At 38.3% G+C, this 19,977-nt stretch overlaps 1 protein-coding gene across 2 annotated transcripts in view; it reads left to right on the top strand.

Moving 5' to 3' along the window:
* Positions 1-19,977, top strand: part of galnt9 (polypeptide N-acetylgalactosaminyltransferase 9) — a 100,239-nt gene that overhangs the window by 6,251 nt on the left and 74,011 nt on the right. For both annotated transcript variants that reach the window (XM_086169671.1, XM_086169673.1), the window contains exon 2: positions 11,318-11,498. In XM_086169671.1, coding sequence (XP_086025797.1) covers positions 11,318-11,498 — 181 coding nt within the window. The remainder of the gene's footprint in view (positions 1-11,317; positions 11,499-19,977) is intronic.

The following is a 19,977-nucleotide window of genomic DNA, read 5'->3' as shown; positions in this document are numbered from 1 at the left end:
AGGAGTAGCACAAGTATTATCAGTTGCAATACTCTGCTGGCGATGCCATCGTCTTCGACTAATCAGATGACAGGGTTTTAAGCTTGTTAACAACCTTATGAAGGAGAGCCTGACCTTAAGTAGTGCATTAAAACCAGCACATATCTTCTCAATGGGGTTACTTCCCTCAACCTTATTGGTTTGAAAATTATGTATTTGTTGATGGGGCTTTTGGCAGGATGTTAAAGGACTCATAAAATGATTATTTAGAGACAGAATGTTTTGAAAACTAATTTTAACTCTATCCATAGGGACCAATGAAAAGATTTTTGATTAATAATCCATCGGTAGACTATTATTATTTCCCTGCTGCAGTTTTTTTCATACTTGTGAAGATTTAATTTTATTGAGTTTTATGTATTTTTACTTCTTGTATTTCAATTAATTTCAATTCATTTATTTACCTTTGTTCACACAAAACACGCACACTGATTGTAATCAAGCACCGAACTACTGGAACATTCATTTTCTGAACTTACGCTCGGGAAAAAAGACTTAAATAGGAATATATAGGCAATGAATCAAAGAAAAAAAGACCAGAAGAGCAACAACAATAAAATTAATACTTTTACCAGCACAGCATAAAAAATGGGAAGTGGGGGGCAAACGGTGTAATGGCCCAGACCAGTATTATTCACTTCATTACATGTCGTGGTATAAAAGAAGACACACAGGGCTGCTCATTTCTGACAAATGGAATGATATGAAATTCCAAAGTTGCAGAAATGAAACATGCTTCCACACTTCCCCATATGAACTTCTATAGAAATAAGATTAAAGAAATCAAGAAACAATTTTTCCACCAGGAAAAGATGTACCTGATGTAAGAAGAAGGACCTTACATCTTATTTTTTTCCCTAAACACCGAAGAAAATTTACCATTTCTGCGCTTTGAAATGTTATTTTTGAAGCAAAACGTTTCACCGGCAGTGTTGATTTTTTCTGATTGCAGGCTCTGCTGCAGTGATGGACCTTAACAAGATAGTCATCCCAATGTGCATGTGGTTTGCTTTCTGCTTGTTCTGATCTGCCTTCTGCCCCCAGTCAAAAGCACTGATGACATGGGAAAAAAAAAAAAAAAACAATAACATTTCACTAGTTCTGAAAAACGAGGCCATTGTGATAGAATATCAAATCTGCAATTATTTATCATAAATAGCAGGGCGCGTCATCAGACGAAAAAATGTGTAACTTAATCAAAATTGAAAGCCAACGTCCAAATAGCTGCAAGTTTAGCAGCTTTATGTAAAATATTAACACATTTTCATCAATGAATATACTGGATGCTTATCTATTAGTTCATATTCTTGCAATACTCTATAACTAAAATCAGTTTATCATATGGTGTCATGTGGGCCTATGATGAATCAACATACTGATTGCTGAGCATGCATGATGTTCATTTAGTGAATTGTAATCAAATTCTGAGTAAAACCAATGGTAAAAATGGTATGTTTCAGGGCAGAGATACTTAAGGCCAAATCTTGAAAGTAAAAAAAATAAAAAAGGATACAAAGGTCTATTCATTCAGGTTAATCAAGCTGTTAAATGACTTCGACAAGTGTCGTTACATGCACCGACTACAACAAACTTTCTCTGCATGAAGCAGCTTAATTACCTCTGCTAAGACATTTTCGTTTCCCTTGCAGTTTCTCAGACGCTACATGGAGCTTATTTGGGAAAATACTTATGTCCTTCTTAAAATGTTGGAAACATTCACTCATTATCGAAATCATCCACCCTACAGTCAGTCGCTAGGGGGTGTCAAGCCTATTCCAGCTGTCATCGGGTGAGAGCTGGACTGGTTGCCAGGGCTACATATGGAGATGAACAACTATTCACTCTCTCATTCACACCCCTGGGCAATTTCGGGCCTCCAGTGAACCTGATTTTGGATTGTGGAGGAAAATTCCACGCAGACACAGGAAAAACATGAAATCTCAACACAGAATGGTCCTTTGGTGGAAACAAACCAGGAGCCTTCTTGCTGTGAGGCAGAAACACTAGCACTCTGTACTAAACCGAACCAAAATTAAGTCAAAAATAGTGTTATTTATTTTTATCTTTTTTAAATTTTAAAATGTTTTCAACTATTTACATTTCAATATTTTTTGTACATATGCCAATTTTAAATTTGTTCATACAAATAAAGTCCCATATGTAGTTGCTGAAAAATCAGATTTTAATTATTCTATCACTTCCTACCACAGGACTAACTTCAAATCAATAAAAGTCAAAGCGATTGGGAAAAAGGTTGAAAATGTTTCAATTTTCTAGCTCCCATAGAGTTGCTGTAGTTGTTTTTGGAGCTTTTCACTGTCATAACACCTGAAGCTGAAGTTCATTAAGCTTTCTTTTAATGTACCAGGTAAAAAAATTATAATAACAATAAAGCTTAGTGTACACTGTTATACATACCTGTTTTACATATTTTTTGACCTCATGAAGATGCATATTGCAGAAAAGCAAAAAACTGGGCTGCCTCATGCAGACAGTGAGACAGTGAGAGGCAGGAGAGAGCAGAGCCAACAGAAGCATTTGAATTAGGTATTTCATTTCTTATTATCATGTTTTTTACATTCAATAGAATTACACCATATTGGTTCTGTTTATTGATACTATTCATCCAGCTGTGTACAGTCTTCTGTTGTCTTTCTGCTCCAATGGATTTCAATATTATTTGGTAGACAGTGACATGGCTGAATGGCTTTACCAACTTCTAGTATGCTAATTTAAAGAAATACTGCAATCATTCCTGTCTTATCAACTCAGACCCCTGAAATAAGTAAAGCAGAAATTAATTTTGTTGACATTTATAAATGCACTAATGGAAAAATATGATGATAATCTTCACTCCGTCAGTTTAAGAGCCCAGCTTAAGGACTGAACTACTGGTGACGCTACCTATAAGAATCTCTCCATCACTCGAAGAAGTAATGCTTTAAAAATAAGCTTCTTAAAAAGAGATATTGGCTATTAGCCAGTGAATTTCCTAATAATCGGTTTATACCCCTGATGAGTGAAGGATATGTCATTGTTTGAGCTTGGCTGTTGTCCCACAGCTTACAGCCACGCCAAGCCTCTTGTCATCAGCCATGCATGTCACTCCCGGCCTTCTCCCAGCGCGTCAGTGCTGATGGGATGGACCCAGCTGCAGCGCCTGATACACCTCTTATCTATAATGCCCAATTATGCCAAAGAAACCAATGCTGTTTATATTCTTAGCCTGCTGTGGTAAGACTTGATGAGAAATGAGAAACGTCACGTATTCTTTCTGACACGCTGACACACACTTTACGCCCAGGCTGTATCTTAATGGTACACATCACAGGGTGTATGTATGTTGTGCAGTTTCAGGGACACTGCATCACATCAAAAACTCGAGAAGGCTGGATGGAGCAGGATGATATCAAATATTCCAATAGAAATATGGAGATGAGGTACTTGCGGAAAAAAATGTTTCAGAGACGGATAAGAATCAATTCTCACCCCTGAGAAATGATGATAATGAATTCAGAAGCTCACCTGACAATCAGCAGTCAGCCGCAGACATAATAGAAAAATTTCTGAAGAAGCGCGCGTTCCTCTTATTTACACAGTTTGCCTGGAGTCATGCAGTGATCACATTGCTAACATTTAATGATGGCGCCCCGATGCGGAAATAATAATGTTTGACTTTTTACCCACTCCCTGCAATTTCATTGTCCATATTTTCTTGATTTTGACTATATCAAACAAGTGATTTCCAATTTCTTAAGCAGTAACCAGAGGTAAATGATTTATTACAACAATCACCATCATATTGGGAAGGGGAGATACAATCACAGCCTCTATTGTGTTGCTTCTAGGAGACCGTCCTCTAAGCCTGCAACCCGTCATGTCAAGACCCCCAAACCAAAAATACAATAACAAAACAAAAAAAATTAAACAGTAGGATATAATTTAAACAATGTTATACACACACACACACACACACATAAAAGCGGACACAAACACAAACACACACATAAATATATATAAATATACAATGTGTGCAAGTGATTGTAGGCAAGTGATTATTTTGACCATATCATCATTTTATCCATAATCTCCAACTCCTACCTGGATAAACTTGAGTACTTATTGGATTTAATACATATCAGGTAACGTGTATTTGTGTAATGAAGGAGAGTGAGGCCTAAGAAGATCAACACCCTGTATCAAAGTATGCCTAATTATTAGGCAGATTCTTGTCCTCAAGAAAAATGGGCCAAAAAAGAGATTTAACTGACTGAAAAGTCAAACATTGTAAAAAGTCTTTCAGAGGGAGGGAGTATTCCTGAAATATTCAAGATATTGGGGCGTGATCACATAGTCAACAGGGTCGCAAGAAACACATCGAGAACTAAAGACACAAATTAACCGCCAAAAATTTGAGAAGAATCAAACCATATGCCATATTCCACAACTGCAACCTACCTGGAGTGTCAGAATATACGAGGTATTCGGATCTCAGAGACATGGCCAAGGTAAGAAAGGCTAAAACCTGATCACCTCTAAACAAGAAACATAAGTTGAAATGTCAAGAATGGGCCAAGAAATATCTGAAGACAGACTTTTCAAAGGTTTTGTGGACTGATGTGATGAGAGTGACTCTTGACGGAGCAGATGGATGGGCCCATGGTTGGATCAGTAACAGACACAGAGCTCCACTTCGACTCAGACACCAGCAAGGTGGAGGTGGGGTACTGGTATGGGAAGGTATTATTAAAGATGAGCGAGTTGGACCTTTCAACTCTCAGACCTACTGCCAAGACACTTTCTTCAAGCAGTGGTAAAGAAAAAAGTCTGCATCTTTCAAGAAGACTTTGATTTCTATGCAAAACAGCACTCCATCATATGCATCAAAGTACTCCACTGCATGGCTGGCAAGTAAAGGCCTTAAAGATGAAAAACTAATGACATGGCCCCCTTCTTCACCTGACTTAAACCCTACTGAGAACTTTTGGGGCCTCCTTAAGCAGGACATTTACAGTGAAGGTAAACAGTACACCTCTCTGAAAAGTGTCTGGGAAGCTGTGGTTGCGGTTGCACAAAATGTTGTGCAAAATAACGAACAACCATTTTCAACATATTATTGACTGTTCATGAACAGTGAATCCAAAAATGCTAGTGTCAAATAAACTTCTATATCCTGACCAGCCCCTTGGAGGATAGTAACATTTAACATCCCTTTAATAATATTATTGAACAACAGAAAATAATATTTTTTCTAACCGTTAAAAAAATACAGACCTCCATCCTTTTCTTTTATTGCCACTATTGTGTTTTGTCACCATACAGTGCCTGAAGAGATACTCATAGCACTGCACTGAAGGAAACCTTGACTTAAAAAAGGTATTTTAGTTCATTTTGACCTCTCATCTGTTTTTTTTTTTTTTGAATGTAAAAAGGAAGCAGACTTTATACCCTGACCTAAACCTATTACGCTGTTTCAAGCAAAGATAAAGAAATTTGTGACATAGTAGGCAGGTGCGCCAATAGTCCTTAAAATCATTGTCAAATGACACAAACCATAATTTTTTATATCTGGTTTTGAGCTGTGTGTCTATCTGAGGACCCAAAGGACACATTTACTTGAGTTTGAACTGAATTGACTCAGTTGATGATAAAGCAAAGACATTATTAATAGTAAGCAATTGATATCTTTCCCCATAGTTTTATCCAAAGTACATGAAAATGCCCAAGGGGTTACTAGATTACCAGTTTAACACAATAGCTTTCATCCACTTACAAAAGCACAAACATACACACACGTACACGTACAGGTACACACACACACACACACAAGCACATACACACATAAGCAGATTAATTTCCACAGTCCGGTTGTCAAACACATCTCGTCCATGTTCAGCCTTGTTCTCGTCACTTTCAGCTTTTTGATTTACTGAAGCTCGACTGGAGAAGATGATGCCTATAATTCACCATATTCCTGTGTGCACCCTGATACTTGAGGAATGAATCATAGCTGATCAGTTGGTAACATTTTATTTAATACATTTTTCGAATAATTTTTATGTTTTTGCTTTTTTAGTCTTCACATTGATTTGCCTTTTAAGACACACGTATCCTTTTCCCCAACCAAGATGCTGTCATGTGACCTTTGTGATCAGACAACTGCGTCTGAGAGCATGAGAGCTGACAAAGATATTTTTATTTTTGTTTTGCCCGAAACACCAAAACACACCCATGAATTAATGAAGTGACCTTGGAAACATGAGCTTGAAGCTGTAATGACATGTTACATCTTTGAAATAGCTGATAAGGTCTCCGGAAAAAAAAACAGAAAAGAAAAACTTTAGAGGTTTCAGATGTACCCGGCAGTTTACATGAAAGAACATTGTTTAAGAGATGATCAGTTTTTCTGATCTGTTGCTGTTGTTGTTACCTTGACCTTGTTGCCATGAGTGTGCTTTTGCTCTTTTCGCAGCTCTTAATATTTTATAGATTTGTTTTTGCTTTTGGAGGCCTTCATTCTGTTCAGAATGTTGTTTTTCTTGATCTTGAACTAAATACTGAAGCACAAGCCATATTTAGGTCCCCATTATGTTGTGCACACATAAGTGCACTCTTGCTCTTGAGCCATTTATTAAATATGGGGTCATCTTTAACTCTGAGTCCCAATCTTATAGAAGCCTGAGAGGATGCATTGTGAAGGATGCTCTGCAATCTGAGGTTATCAGTTTAATAAGTCACAACAGAAGGATCTGGACAAATTGATACTGAGGATGAAGGACACAAGTATAATGTTGGACACAATGACATTTTAACTGATACTCATATTGCAGAAATGCATAACCACCTGACACTACGGATGGAGTCTTGCATTGACGAAGCAGATATCTTTTAAGTGAGAGTGGCTGACTTTACCATACTGTGGCTTTTACTGGAATCAAATTTTGGACACAAAAGTTAAGACAGGCCTCATTTTTGTTTGTAATTTACAACTCCCTTTACTTTTTTGATAGTGTAGCGGTCACGAATGTTGGGGTTTAGGTTGATGCTTGTTTCTGTGTGATTTTGATGTTAATGGGGATTTTGTGGGTGTGGTTTGGGGTGCAAGGAATTCTGGGGTTTTACCTGGATTTGGCAGGAACTGTATTATTGCAGGTTTTTGTGGCGCGGCTGTGGCCGACAACCTCTATAGCTTATAAAACTGAAGTTTTTCTGTCAACCAGGTGTTTTTCCAAACTAAAAACGCTACAATAATAACATAAGAGTGCTTTCATACAAAGTGCCTTGGAGGAACATACATTTTTGACACATATTTTAGACGGTACAGGAGCTGAAGATCTTCTCAAGCCACTGTAGCCTCATACCTAAAGTAGCCTCTACCACCTGATTCTTTGTCTCAAGAATCAAAATATCATATAATATTGGGTCTGCTACTAATCACTTGCTTAATTGTCAAAAAAAGAAGCCAGAAATTGATTAATAATATTCACTGGAGATACTTAAAGCCAAAGATGATATCATTAAATGTCCCTCTTGAATGCAGTCAGCTTACTGGTAAACAACGGTAAACAAAAAAGAAAATAGTCACATTTGTTGAGCTGGAATTAGAGCTTTTTGACTTTTTGTTCTTATCATGTGAGTCAAGCAAATTACATGATAATCACAATTCTTGACCAATATATATATATTTTTTTTCTTTTACAGTTTGCATTTCACATATTGACATAGTCACATTTAGGACCTGAGGAAGCTCTCAGTCATTATCTGTCTTTACTTAACCAGCAAAATAAGAGATGACATCCAGAAACCTAACAGCTAAAAGCTCCATAAACAGCAGGGATTTGCTGCAGGGCTGACTTATGGTCAAAAACATGGCTATCATTATATATCAGCATAAGAGTCTTCAAACATACTCTGAAAAGCCACAAACAGGAAATCACAAATGTGATTTTCAAACCTCTTCTGCATGTATCCCTGACTCTCATCCCATAATAGAATTTCTTTCAATCAGATGGCGGAAGTATAAGGCAACGGGTAACAAGACACAATTGCCACCAAAGAAAAATAAATAAACAAAGCTGTCAGGAATTGTCCTGCTTCCAGTGCTCATGCAGAGACAGAGAGGCCCTCCAGACTCAAATCTTCGGCTTTAGGGGGTAGCGGAGTTACTGCAGGATGCAGCCTCCAAAGCCAGATGGCTTGTCTCTGACATTAACCACACCCATACTTGTCAAAATGCCACCGCTTTGACTGGTGGAGGACATGCAAAATCGATCCCACGGGAGACGGTGGTTTGCAACCATTCAGTTCCAATTACAAATCCTCAGTGGCATCCGTGAGTTTGAGGCCATCCAAATATGGTGATTAGTTCCTGAAGGGTTGAAGCTGAAAGCTGAGCTCTTCATTGGTATGCGCTGTTTACTTACTGTCTGTGTGTCCATCTGTTGATGTTGAGAACAGACACAGCTCGATATTTCAGTGGAACACTGGAACTTGGCTCACTTTACAATTATCTGACATTATCCCGCAGTCTCATGGAATTCTAAGTAGCCAACCAGCAGTGCAGGCGGCAGACAGCAATGCTAAAGGCAAGTTGACAAACCTTTAAAGACAGTGAGTCTTTATTTTGAAGCTGTAATACAAAGAGCCAGGTTTTACCCTGGACCTGTAGTAAGATGATCACAAGCCCACATGTAGAGATGTACAACCATTTATGAATGTGGGCGAGGTGGGGTCACCAATAAACCAACTGCAAGTTTTTGGACCGTGGGCGGAAACCCATGTATACTGTACAGGGTGACAACCTGCAAACTCCATATAGAAATGTCCCCTGCTGGAATCGTATGAGGGGCCTTCTTGCTGTGAGACTGAAATACTAACCACTGTGCCAATACCCCGCCTATTTAGCTATTATTACACAAAAGATAAGAAATGATTAATAATGTAAAATCCACTTAAATGAATGCCTTTTGTGCAAGTTCTCCTGGGAATTAATGTTTATTTTATTTTATGTATTTTTTGAGTATTTTCACAGAAGAACAGCCAGTGTACAAGGCCTTTTTTACAAATCATGCAAAAATGTTAAATTATGAATTATCAAAACTACAACACTTTTTGTAATCATTAGTTTATTATTTATTTAACACAGAGTTGCTTCAGTAGAAATCAGGATGAACTTGGATCTTTACAGTTTCAACATGGGAATTGGGCTGTCTAGGAAATATTGCTTTTTCAAGCAAGCTTCAAAAAAAAAAAAAAAATCTAAGGAGGACAACCCACAAGCACTGCTGCCCAGCTGGATCATTTCCCGTTAGGTTTTCATGTTTGACATTCCTTCATCATCCTCTGCCCCCTGCCTCTGTGTCAAAGTACCAGCAACAGTCTGTTAAAAGTCACTGTCACTATGAGTCTCTTTAATGGGTTTTAAAATCTGACATATGAAACTGGTAATTAAAGGCCAAACATGCTGAGGCTGGCTAAGGATGTTCAGTCACTTCGAAACATAATGACAGGCATTCAGGTGTCTCTCTGGATTTTTCAAGAGACCTGAATAATACAAGTAGTCTCTGCTTCTATAATTAGCCATCATCATCTCATTAACACCACAATCTACCATCTGTCAATTCAGGGTTGGATTAAAGCTTTCTGTGAAAATCAGTCTTTAAAACGAAATGATCTGTAAGATAACTAAAAGGGTTAAATGTATAATTATAGGCAACCAAACAAACTAATATTTGATGCTGATTCTGCATTGTAACACAGATTATTAGCCAAAAAGAGGCTTTTGAAAACACATCGCCAGAGGTCAGCCCGTGGCACCGTGCTTATTTGTTTTTCATTAATGTTAAAAATAATGTGTGGTTTCAAAGTGTAGTGTTTTGAAAGATTTTAATTTGCTTATTTTTATGCCATGACAGTTTCAGATATCCCATGCCATATGCTACCAGTTTTGAAACTTAAATTACTTTACCCGATGTATACATATTCATCCCCCCAAACCTCCAACACCGCTGCGTTTTTGTTGAACACACTGAGAGTAGTGTGTTACAGTGTGGTGTCACATGATCTCACACTTGTCATACTTGGAAACAATTCTAATTGGATGAACATTATCACCACTAGATACTATAAGGGGTATTAAGAGGATATAGAGGTATAAAGTTCAGGAGGAAAGCTAACATTGAAACAAAACAATGACTTACATTGAAACAAATATTAGAAGGTTGATTTGTACTGAGAAAATCTACTGTAAGCCATAACACCTATTTGCCTGATCAGCCTGTCCCTAGATTTTTTAACCCTCCAGCCCAGAACTCTGCACTCTACATCTTACAGATGTGTAACTATCGTCCGCAATAGGTGTAAATCTGGATTTCAACGTGCCTCACATAAGTGAACGTACATACATACAAGGACACATTGACAGGCATAAATACCAGCTGCCATGCCGGATTTGTTTGATGTTGCTGGCTTTCACTGTTCAAACCCTGGATACGCACCCGTGTCATCCTCATTATGCGATTTGATTTATGCAGATACATTGGATGTGAATGGGTGGAGCAAACACATTAACCTTTCCCCAAGAAATTAGGTTTGCCTGAATACAGGCAATAACGAACAAAAATTGAAATGACATGCGGTAAAACACCAGTGTATCAAGGCCAGTGTCACAGGACCATCTTTCAATAATGACAGCTTTGCCTTTGGAGTTTTAAGATGGAACTGGAAACAAACAAGTGTTCCTTTTTAACAAAGCAGTTTTGCAATCTTTGCAACTTTTCTCAAACAACCTTCAGGTTATTTCTTTTCTCCAGAACAAGTTTGTAGATTGAAACTTGATCTGACCTTCTGTTAATTCAGTACTTTTGCTGATTAATTAACTTCAATTGAAAAAAATAAAAGAGGAACTTTAGAATTATTAGTTTTAATTACATGGCAATGTCACGCTTGTTCAGTACGTATTTAAAATTCTGCCTTTTTAGAGCAACGCTCTTTCTAGACAAGACTTTTCTCCATTTTCTGTTGATCTTTCAGCTGTTACTCCACCTTGTCTCTTCACTCAGAACTGTGACATCCTTGTCTAGGCAGATGTTTTTCTTCTCTGTCACTGACAGGGAGTGTAATGATATGAGCACCGCTGGTTGTGGAAGTTGCCACACACTTGTCTTGTCACACTGCCAATCAGCTGCCCTCCCCCATGGCCTCTCCACTCACCTGTCTCTCACTGCTCTCTGACGGTCATTTTCACATCAGTGATCTACTTATGCCCTTGTCTTGGCAGGTTTGGCGAAACCCATGGGTTTGGTGGAGGGGCCCGGAGGCCTTGGCCAGGGGGGAGCGGCCGCCTCTCTCGGGGAGGACAGCCGTGACGCCGAAGGGAAGTACGAGGAGTACGGTTACAACGCACAGCTCAGCGACCGCATCTCCCTGGACAGGAGCATCCCAGATTACAGGCCGAAAAAGTACGACCGCCTTATGCTTCTTCTCGTCCTCTGTACCCTGTAAATTCTCCTTTCCAGATACACCTGTTTTTTTTTTGTTTGTTTTCTTACCCCTCTAGCTGCTTTGTTAACTTGAAGGCTTGCCAGTTTAATCCCTGCAGCAGTGCCATTTCATTTATTTATTTAAAAATGAAAAACAATATACTGCAAAATGTTTCACATGGAAAGTTGTGTTTTCATCTGAAAGACTTTGTTGTTGTTGTTTTTTTATGCATTTTGGCATTACAATTGTACTTCAAAGTCTGGCTGTGCCCGTCCTGGATCCGAGCTGCAATTCATGATGAGAGAGAGAAAGTAAACCTTTGTAAAATAAAATTCCAGTGTTTAGTAGAATTGGCTGGTGTTCCTCTAAATTTGTTGCAGGTCAAAAGTGCATGGTAGCTTTACTATTCTTAGACTTTTTTGTTGTTCATCCTCAACTCACAAATCATACCAGGCTGTTATTACCTTGCGATAAGAAATCAGGGCACAATGAGAGCTGTCATTTATATTCTTACTAATTACACATTACGTGCATTCTCAATAAAAAGTGTTAATCACTGTGATTTCTTCTTGACTTCTTGTCAAAGAGCTCCTTTTTAACATTTATTCTTAGTATGCAGAGCTGGCAATAGGATGTTAAGACAGTCATATGGATCACAAACTGCCTGACACTGGTTTCCACATTTAAAAATGCAAATGCCATGCTTGTAACTTTAATGGCCTCCCACAAGGGCAATTCTTGTACACCTGGTGGTTTATGAGAATAATTTTGTGCTGGCTGCTCCCAGTCTTCCATTGGGGACTTTACATGTTGTAAACCTGGCCCCACATCAAATGAGGCAGACAGAATTTCACTTCAGTGTGTGCCAATTCACCAACTTAGATTGAAATAGTTATTGTTCTTTTCTTCTTTTACAGTACTTAAAACATATTTTACAGATAGGTTATACGAAAGTCTAAACATTTTATCAATTACTAACTTTTAGTCATATATTGGTTTGCAATTTCTGAAAACTAGGGTTTGTCAGAAACATCTGTATCGGTGAATCTGGATTGAGAGCGACTAGTAGGGGTGGGTGTTAGAGCTCCTATGATTGACAGAAAAGAGTAACATCAGCAAAGAAAACATTTCCAATATAATAAGAATCACCACAAGTAAATGAATAATCAAAAGCCTTGTTAGTAGTGACCACAATTATCTTAAACAAGAGCGATGGTTAGCGTTATGGTTACACAGCAAGAAGTTCCCTGGTTCGATTGAGACAGGGGGCCATTCTGTGTTGAGTTTGCATGATCTCCCCATGTTCGTATAGGTCTCCTCTGGGTTCTCCATTTGACATCCAGCGTACAAAAGCATGCAATAGGTTAATCTGAGACTCTAAATTGTCCATGAGGTGTAAATGAGTGAGTGAATGGTCTTATGTCTCTGTATGTGGACTTGCGATTGACTGGCAGCCAGTCGAGGATGTACCCTGCCCCCTGCCTCTTGCCCGAAATAGGCTGGAATAGAGACTGCCCACCTCCACCCCCCGACCCTGTGTAGATAATGAATGGATGAATGATTGCTTGTTTTCCAGTGTGACATTTTGTTGTTTTTTTTGGTCAGTGTCATTTTGAACCAGCTTGAAGGAATCATGATGTCTCAATTACACATTTGGGTTCATGTCAAACCCTAGAGTTAGTCACAGTATTGCAGTTCAAAATGAGAGTCCATCATTGGTCTGTTAGAACAAAATCTCATGTCTGATTGTGTGAGAATTCATCCGCTGCAACCTTCCTGATATTGAAGCCAGCTTCCTGTGTATCATCTGATTCCTTCCTCTCCACTCTGGTGAGAGCCTGAGGCGGCCAGGTTAATTCTGGGGCCCACAAAGATTTCCACAATGCTATTTACTCCTTCCTATCTTGTCTCTTGAGAATCTTCACAAGCCTCAATATTCTTATCTAGTTTGTAGCATTTCATCTTCCTTGTCTGTTTTTTTTATGCCAAACTCCACTTAACCCATCCTGCTGTCTGCTGCGCCATGACTGCAGTTCAGTTAATTTGGCCACAAGGCATCTCACAAGAGGAAATTACTTTAAATACATCTAATCTCGACATGAAAGAACCTAGACAAGACAATGGACTTGAATTGATGTCGTTTTTATGAAAGACACCCAGTGGACTCCCAGCAAGCAGCCTCAATGGTATTTTTAAATGAACTTTATATTTAGAAAGTGAGCTACAACTGTGATAAATTGAGTGCTGCTGGAGATGGATAGGGTTGGGCTGTAATCATGGCTGACTTTGGCATTTATATCACAGAGTGTCATAGAACAATGGTGACAGGCAGGGACTTTGAGAGGATATCTGACGGCCAAGAGAGGCTTCCGGGGGCTTAAGAGGGGATAACAATTCATTTCAATCGCACCGCTTTGTTCTAAGCCCTTTGTCACACCCCAAAAAAATTAGACAAGAGTGGAAGTAGATGGAGGAAGGCAAGTAAAAAGAAGCTCGCTAATTAATAAAGACAGCAGAGAGTGCCTCTGGAATAGAAGGGGTTTTAGGAAATTTCTCTTTTTAATCGACTTGCTCAACAAAAAAATGGGATGTTAAACAAAAGACAAGTGAGTGTGGGGGTTAGCTGAAGTGGCTGTTTCTGATTTTAAATGGCGCTTACTTTGTTATGTTAAAAACCAGTTGCGTGGCATTGACAGCTTGCTGTAAATATTTCCTTACATAGTCCCTATTTCTGGTCTGCATTGTGCTTTAAGCCATCATTTATTCATTTTGTGCAGAAGGATTTGAGGCTCTGTAAAGCGTCAATGCATTACATAAAACTTGGAAAAACACTGCATCATAAAGGCTTAATACCTGTAGTGATTCTTGTAGTATTTGTATGGAATAAATGCCCTGGAGTGAAGTACAAGCATAATTTTCTTCACCTCTATGTTCTCTAAAATCTATTCTTTTGAAGAGGAATATCAAAGCATTGCTCTCAGCAAGTGAAAAATCAAATTGAAATTGAAAAAAAAAAAAAATAGAGATGCTTGCTACTATTGTTTGGCCCCTGTTAGTGCTTACAGGGTTTCCTCACAAATGACATCCCCAGATTATATTTTATTATCTTCAGTGAGCATTCCTGGGTGGAGTGGTTTGAAAAGAATAAGAATGCAATCAATCAGATTCCGGTACTAACCTCAGAAAAAAAAATCCAGTGTGTCTGACTGGATGAGAGACCATCATCTTGTGTGTGTGTGAGGTTGACAAACAGACTAAGTATCTGGTGCATCTGATACATCTGGTACCCTAGTAAGGGATCATGAGGTCCTTTTGCTAGTTTGTCTCCTGGATTGACTGGGAGGGGCAAAATGATTATCTATCTAAGAGAAGCGCTTCCAAGTTGCTCTTCATCCTCCCTGCCCTGTGTGGGTTGTGGGAGTTTAATGTGAGATTTTATGGCGAATGAGAGGTGCTCCTTTAAGCAGTCAAGACTGTGGGCTGGAATTGGAGGGGGGGAAAAAAAGTGTTGTGGGGATGGGTTGTGGAAGTAATCGGAATACATCTTAATCTAGCACTCGCTTTCTGTCAAAGCTTGTTCCGGGTCAAATTATGAGCACTGGCTAGCGAGCTCAGTCCCATTACAAACAGATGAGTCGATCGCTCATCCTGTTACGGCTTTCCAAGGCTTCCCTACTGTAGACAGGTACAAATTTAAGCTTGAGCGATGCCCTAAATTGGATCCAGTAAGTAGGGAAATGGAACTACGATATCACTTTACAATCTCGACAGTGACATCGAGCCAGACATCATTTCAACTGGAAGTGATGAGGGTGCCTTGCCCACTGTGACATGCTCAAGACATTACTTTGGTAATATTCATTAAACAAGGCCTTCCACTAGTCATAAATCTGAACGGCGGTGAAAGATTCATGTATTTTTGTTTGTAGTCTTGCCATGTGGTGCCTGTGGCTCTTAAAAGTGAAGAGTACAGAAAAAGGACACAAAAACATAGTGCCAGGTTTGTCATCTCATTTATAGACCTGTTAGGGTTGACTGAGACAAGCAAAAGTGAAAGCTGTGAGTAGGAACCGAGATCTGAATATTGTATAAGAGCAAGGCTTAAAGCTTAGACACATAGAGCATGCCTGATCATAAACACTCTTTGTGGCTTCGTTTTCCTTTTATTACCTCTGCTGTCAATGTATGTGGGCCGTGGTAATGAAAATGATTGATAGCACCGCATGAAATTAAGCGTACATACGCAGTAGAAAGCGGTGCTACTACTTGGCCAGTAAAACTGGGCTGCAGGTTCTCATTTATATTCATTAATCCATATAATGATTTGTGGTTCAAGCATCATGTGAGATATCAAATAAATGAATGGATGGTTGAGTGCTACCCAGTCAGTACAATATTGTTGCCGCAATTAACAACAGGAGGGTATCCATGACTGTAAAAGAAGGGCCGTAACTTTAGTACCATGCTGAGGTCCATCTGGTATGGATTGCTCCCCACAGACATTCCTTACTCAAGCTTGCATCCCATTTCATGTGGTTCTAATGGCACTGGCGACCAGGAGAGCTCAGATGGCTAGCACTGTGGCTGGAAGAGCAATATGCTGTCTTTGAGCCAGACAGTCAAAGTACTGTTGCTGAACCAGAAAGTAGATGTCCTGTTAGGTTCAATTGTTGCCAATTGCATGGAGATTTTTTTATTTTTTTTTTGTTGGTTCTGTGCCGAAAAGTCATGGGATTGAGAATCCAATGCATAATACTTTCAGGTTTTTATTGGCTGTGTGATTCATTGATGAACTGCAGATTAAACTGGTCTACAACAAAGCGGCAGAGCAGACAAAAGATTGTTTAAGTAGAGAGCACCTGATAAATCTTATCGTCACAACTTGTGTAAATTCTTGAGGGCAACGTATCGCCTCTCATCCAAAAGGTTTTTTTCTGTGGAGCGGCAAAATATCTGCAGGATATTAAGCAAGTCTAGGAACCTTGATAAGATTTATCGAGAAGAACCATGATCAGGATGACTGAGACTCATTTTCAGTATAAACTGGGGACGCCAGGTCAGCATGCTATTTGTGTAATTTATGTTAACATGTTATTTTGTAACTGAAATGTAACTGTTTCAATGAAGAGAAAATTAAATTAAGTGCAATGGAAAAACACTATGGACACAAATGACATCCCTTGCAGCCCTCAACTTGAAATATAACAAGAATTTGCAGCAGAAAAAATATCAATGAAAAAAAACGAAACTTCCGAAATCTGTCTGAAATGTGTGATATATTTAGATGGAGGCCCAACAACAGACCCGGCAGAAAGGAGCTGGCACAGGAACACAAAAGCCCATGACCTCATCCTTTGACCTTAATACCTCCAACATAAGTCAGGTTTTCATCCCTAGAAATGAGCGAAAATAAAAATGAACGGTAATGTCAAAAAAGAAGCGGATTTGGAAAAAAAAAGCACAATCAACCACTTAGAAAAAAAAAGCTTCCTAAGCAGCCCTCAGAAATGATTCAGAGCCACATCAACACATAGTTACTGCTCATCACTGCCGGTACACCACTGATTTATTTTCTGGAATTGTATCCCTCAGAATTAACACGTTCATCTCGAATTGTAAATGAAGACTCTGATTAGAAGGAATTCAAATCGCTCTGTGGGGGGGCTCCAATTTGTGATTCAGAATGACATCACCAATGCCATTTTTAGATAATATCCTTGTCAAGTCCTGATTTTACAAACTGAATGTCGAGCACATTTTTCTTCTGTCACATTGAATAATATTACAATTTCACACTGACAACTTATGGCAAATGAGCGTCCTGTTAATAGTATTGGCTATTTATGTTTATGTCTTATTAATAGTATTGTATTGAATGTTGTTTCATCCGGCAAATGACATACGTCACTTTTTTTTTTCTTTTCTTTTTTATTTTGACTTAGTGTTCCTGACGTGTGTCAAATGCTCAACAATGTTCACATTGTTGACAACAAGCTGGTAGATTGTTAACGCTGTACTTGATCCATCTGAATTTGATATTCTATTAACTAACAACTGTATGTTACAACAGTTTCCTTATTTGCCAAAAGTGCATGTAAATTATTCAACCATAATTTTAATTTCTTCCTCATTATACTAGCATAATGAGTCAACACTGCTGAAAAAGACGGGGAATGTGAAAATACCAGAAACGAATGAGAGTGAAAAACATTTGTCAGCTTTTACAGCGGGGCTCTAATTGCAGCCTTGTGGAAAGATTCACATGTTTTTGGCTTTGTGAGCATTCACAGTTGCCATAGAAATCAGCTAAATGCTTCTGTTGAGTCAAACCTTTTATTTTCGAGTTCAAAGCTGTAGTATATCTAAGGAAATAAAAAAATAAAAACTGTATCTCAGTTAGGATGTTGGGCAGAATTGGCACTGCTATGTGAATGTGACTGACATTCCTCAGCCATGTTTAACTATTCAGTATTTGTGCAGCATGCTGTCACTCTGATGCATGCATTACTTTATTTTCCTTTTTTTCAACTTTGTTCAACCTGTTTGATCAAAACATACCACACATTTCATTCATTTTATTCTATTTTTTTTTTTTTTTTGAACAGTTGCAATTTTAAAATCAATACCATAAATCCCCCCGAACTTGGTAATATTGTTGAATTGGTCTCAGCATTTCTATGTACTTCCATCGCTTGAAATCCAAAAAAATGAATAATTAATTGTATTTATTTACTTATTGATATAGTGATTGATTTATTTTATTATGTTTATCTATTTTTTTTGCTGTTCTAACAATGTATTGTTAATAACCATTGACAGTTATATTAACCCGGCTGCATTGTATTTTGTTCTGAAAACATTCAACAGAGCTTTAAGTACACTCCCACTAAAAACTACCTAAAAATTGCTGTGAGCCTGGGAAATCAGATGCTAAATAGCTTGCGTTAACTGCACCGGTGCCTCAAGCAGGCCAGACATATAAAAGATTCTGTTGACTTGTACCTGTATCACCGCGTGTACCATCATGATCAAAATATACATTTGCATTGCTTTTGTTAGACTTGAAAATTTGTGCTCAAATTTTCTCATGTGTCATAAATCCAATTTTTTCTTACCCTCTCATGTGCACCACACAATAGGCCCACACTCACAAACATGGAGATTTATGCTTACCCTATTTATTAATTTCTACATGAATTGAAATGAAAAAAAAACATGATTTCCAACACAGTGTTACTAAAATTATTTTTGTAGAGGCCATGCAGAGAAGGGCTTTTTGATTTGGTAGTGAAGACTAACCGGTTATAGGTCAAGTATTTGAGCCATATGTGGAAAGGAGGGGACACTTCTACTCTTCATTACAGATGAGTGTGTGGCTTCCATTTTTGGACTGTGTGTGCGAGCCCTGCTCTCACAGAAGCGCATGGTTGCTATCGTCCCCATCTAATGCTGCAGTCAAACAGTAAGGGTGAGGTTTCAAGGCAAATAAATTAATGAAATAAAAATCCTACCAGAGTTCAAGTATCAACGGTCTAAACCACAAAATTGTTCATACAGGTAGTTTCACAATACACTTGTACAAGATACCGAAATCAGTAAACATATACTGCAAAGCCAAAAAATGTATGTAATAACAAGTCAATTAAACTCTGATCCTTTAATACAAGAGAGGGCAGTAGATTTATCTAATTAACTTGACTGAAAGTGGTTGACGATTACTGATGTCATCACCAACGTTTACCAATAATTAGTAATTACGCAACAATTACACTCTTGAAATGATCTTATGAATATTTAACAAACTCCGTCCAAACAATCAGCAGGCTGTGGTGCAGGCTTTAAAGAAAGCTACAAAACTTGACCTCCGTAAACCTTTAGACACTGAACCAAGAAGAGTGCTGTGGGCAGCGGAGCCAGGAGAGAGTGGTGAGGAAAAAGGCACTAAAAAGCAAGACTAATGTTTGCCTCTCTGGAATAACGTGTACAAATGAAATAAAGCAGAGCAATTTAGAAATACTCTGTTATTTAATAAGAAACATAATGAAGCGCATTAGGAAAAGTACACCTACTTGTGGTAAAACACACTGAAAAATGCATCATTACTCTGGCACTTGAGGCACTGACTATATCAAAGAAATGATAAAATCAAAACACTATTAATGCTCCTTAGCGGAAATTAGTCATCTAGTGTAAAAAAAAAAAAAGGTTCAAGGTGAAGGTCTCTCGGCAGCATGGCTAAAAGCAAACATACAGCAGCATGACACAAAAATTGAAATGAAAAAAACATTATAAAATAAAAAGCAAAAACTTCTGACCTACATTTAAGTGGAACACTTTGAAAGCTTTATTCTTCCCTTTCAGAATGTCTATGCCCATAATCACCTCAGACTTTTAAATAAGTATCAGAAAATGTCAGGTCCTCCAGTCTGTAAGTAAGTTGTTGGCTTCCCTCTAAAA

Source organism: Fistularia commersonii, chromosome 22 (assembly GCF_037954325.1).
Source record: "Fistularia commersonii isolate RoL2024-O1a breed Wild chromosome 22, RoL_Fcom_v1.0, whole genome shotgun sequence".
Taxonomy (NCBI): domain Eukaryota; kingdom Metazoa; phylum Chordata; class Actinopteri; order Syngnathiformes; family Fistulariidae; genus Fistularia; species Fistularia commersonii.
This window is presented reverse-complemented; position numbering and strand designations above follow the sequence as displayed.